The sequence below is a fragment of the Malania oleifera genome, chromosome 4 (assembly GCF_029873635.1).
Source record: "Malania oleifera isolate guangnan ecotype guangnan chromosome 4, ASM2987363v1, whole genome shotgun sequence".
In the NCBI taxonomy this organism is placed as follows: Eukaryota; Viridiplantae; Streptophyta; class Magnoliopsida; order Santalales; family Ximeniaceae; genus Malania; species Malania oleifera.
In genome coordinates, this window is record NC_080420.1 from 35,735,793 (window position 1) to 35,739,430 (window position 3,638).

Consider the following 3,638-nt stretch of genomic DNA (forward strand, 5'->3'; position numbering starts at 1 on the left):
ACATTCTTTTTTTTTTTTTTTTAAAATACATTATTATTTACTTTAGTGCCAACTCATTTTCTTTTATAAATTATAAACTTATGTTAATTAATTACTAAAAATGGACATTCCATAAACTAATAAAAAATCCCAAGTATCATAATCTCAACAATAAATTAGTAATAATAATATAATCTTTGTATGACACGGTATCCAATGGCTACAAGATTACGTATACGTGCATCTAGGTTTACAACTGTTAATGCATTCACAGATTACACAGCTGACATCCCAAACAGCCTTAATCTAAAAACTGGTCATGCATCCATGGAAGGGATGGGAGGAGAGGAGAGGAGGGCCTACACCCTTCATGACAGCCACGTTCGCTCATGAAGAGCAACCCCACACTGCTAATTAAAAGAACCAAAGAACCCCCAAATCATTAACCCACCAAAAGCTAACAAAATAAAAAAAGAGAAAAAGCAAACCGAGCCAATCGGCCATCACACCCATTATACCTTCTCATAGCTACAAATTCCCACTGCCAAAGCCCATTTGCTGCCTCCTCCTCAGTACTCCTCCCCCTTCTTCTTCTTCTTCTTCAATCCGTCTGGTAATTAAGATGGGCAGAACCGGTGGTGGTGTGAGGCTGCCGGGTTTCTGCTTGAACCGGATCCGGTCTCACGTTCGGGTCCGGTCGCCTCCGATTCAGTCCAACCTCCCCGAGGGGAAATCCCCGCCGGAGTCTGATGTCAAGAAGGAAGAGACTCCTGGGGCTGTTAAAGCCGGCGAAGAGGCGGCGAAACCAGGTGGTGCGGCGGCGGAGAAACCAGCTGGTCCGCCGGGGCCGGCGGTGGCTAGGAGAATCATGATCGTGGTGGACTCCAGCCTTGAAGCTAAGGGAGCCATGCACTGGGCGCTCTCTCATACGGTTCAAACCCATGACACTGTCGTTCTTCTGCATTTCGTCAAGACTACTTCCAATCCCAAACCACCAGCTAAAGGTTAATTAGAATTACTTTTTTCATTTTAATTAATTGATTATATAATTTTTCTTAATTCTCATTTAGGATTTTGATTTTTAGTGGTTAATTAATAATTATGTGCAGGTGATGTAAAGGACAGTAAGGATCCAACTCCGAGGATCTACGAACTGCTTTATTCTACGAAGAGAATGTGTCAGTTGAAGAAACCTGAGGTCTGTCAGTCAACATTATTCAATTCACCCACTTGATAAATGAGGGATTGGGTGCACGTTTATATATGTTGTGTAAATTTTATTTTTTTTAAAAAAATTATATTATATATATAATTATATAAAATATTTTTTAAAAAATGTAAAAATATAAAATTATATATATATATAAATATTTTTCTATAATTGTTGAGAAATTGGAGAATGAGGTGCATGACATTTTCATAGTTGTTAACTGAAAACACAAATTGCTTTCCCAACTAAAATCTACTCAGATTATCTAGAAAAATAAAATAAAATAGGACTTGTTTTGTTTTGAAAGTTGATTTTTATTTCAGTTTTTCAAATGTTATTGCATTCTTTATAATATTTATATACAAATTTGAAAAATAATAAGATATGATTTAAAATAAGAAAATAGAAAATACAAATGAAACTTTTTAGAATATTCAAAAATTTTAAATTTAAAAAATAAAGACTCACAAATCCAAAATTTTTGTGAATTATATATATTCTAAATGCTTTATACATATGTATGTGTGTGTGTATATATATATCATAGGTCGTATCTCGACTTAGCACATGATGACAAGACTTGTACAAGAATGGGACCTATTATTTATATGTTTAATTGAAATATTTTTCGAAATAGAATTCAACCCAAAGATGACTACTTAACGATATAATTTTTTTTTCATTTTAACTTTAAGGAATTACAAAAAGACCATCTTAGACTTAATATTTTTATGAAGAAGTAAAAAATAATAAAAGATGTTTTTTATTTTTTATATGAATATTAAAATTTTAATTTGGGTGCTATTTTAAATATTTGTATTAACAGTTTTTAAAAAAAATAAAGATTATTTTCCCAAGCAAACAAGTCCTAATAAATTTATGAATTTTATAAATTCTAATCAACTTTCCCAATATATATATATATATAGGGATATATAAAACCTATTACCTTATTATAGGATAATGTTATTCATTATGAACTATGATCAATCATCAATCCACTTGGACGCATTGAGAAGGAGAGCTGCACGAGGCTGCTCTTCTAATCTCTACTTGTTTCGTGACTTGTGATGATCATGAACTCCTGATTTAATTCTAATTATTATATAATAAATGATGCTTATAGTTTGATGACTTTAATCTTGTATTCTGGGATATTTTATATGTACAACTATACTAAACTTTGTAAGATATAATATTAAATTTGCAATGAAATTTGTCTAAATCCAGACCAAATCCAAAATTCATAATTCATGCTCTGAGGAAAAATTTATACATTAAAGTGAAATAAGTTGGGGAGGTATAATTCTATGTACGTAGTAATGAAGTGAGCATGGTGGGTGGTGCACATATGTTTGGCAGGTGCAAGTAGAGGTGGTGGTGGCAGAAGGGAAGGAGAAGGGGCCGACCATAGTAGAACGGGCAAAGAGAGAAGGGGTGGCACTACTGGTGCTGGGCCAGAAAAAGGCCTCCATGACGTGGCGGCTCCTCTCCATGTGGGCGGGTTATCGGGTAGGGTGCTGTGTGGACTACTGCATCAACCACTCGCATTGCATGGCCATTGCCGTGAGAAGGAAGAGCAAGAAGGTAGGAGGCTACCTGATCACCACCAAGCGCCACAAGGACTTCTGGCTCTTGGCCTAGCTCAAACCCCCAGCCCATTACCCATACACATAGATGAGAATTTTTTATACAGGGATCCTGGACCACGGCGTCAGCAGCATAACCACGGTTTCCACTGACATTCATTTGAATCATTTCTACTCTTTGATTATGGCTCCTTTAGCTTCTCTCGAGATTTTTATCTTGTCAAGACACATGGCACGGCACGGCACGGCACGGGGTCAATGCCAGACATGGCCTTCGCACTAGGCATTGGCTTATGTTGCTGATGTATTGGTTTGGAGTCGCTCAATTTACTTAATATATATTTTGATATGTAATAAAGTTGTTAAAATTAGTGCGGAAGTGGGGTGGGAGGTAAAGCAAAGTGTGTGTCCTTTATCGTTTGGGGGAAGGCCTCTATTACTTCTGGGCCTTGGGAGTATATTTAAGTATATATTTTATATGTAATATAAATTTATAATTTACTTTATTTGTAATTATATATATATTTTTTATTTAAATGTAACATGAATGTATCAATATCTTAACTCGCTCATTTGCTCGAACTATCTAGTGTACATTGTAAGTGATTGTAATTTTTATTGGGTCACGTTTACTTTTTCTACCCAAAGATAGCATATCACTATACAAAATAGAGTTTATGGTCTTTAAAGAGCCATTTCAATGGTTAAAATTCAAAACTTCGTGGGTGAAAAGGAATATGAATTAGGAAATAAGCTATGTAGGCAAAGCTCAATGAACCTCTAATAAATTAAAAAAAAAAAAAAAATAGATCAGAAGCCTATTTGACTTGAGCACCATGGGTAATGTCTTTGTTAGTCAA

General features: G+C 35.0%; 1 protein-coding gene across 1 annotated transcript; it reads left to right on the forward strand.

Moving 5' to 3' along the window:
• Window positions 1–431: 431 nt before the first annotated feature.
• LOC131153449 (universal stress protein PHOS32) lies at window positions 432–3,361 on the forward strand. Its single transcript, XM_058105769.1, has 3 exons — window positions 432–983; window positions 1,089–1,177; window positions 2,552–3,361. Exons 1-3 carry the CDS (start codon window positions 602–604, stop codon window positions 2,831–2,833), a joined length of 753 nt encoding a protein of 250 aa, XP_057961752.1. The 5' UTR covers window positions 432–601; the 3' UTR covers window positions 2,834–3,361.
• Window positions 3,362–3,638: the final 277 nt, after the last annotated feature.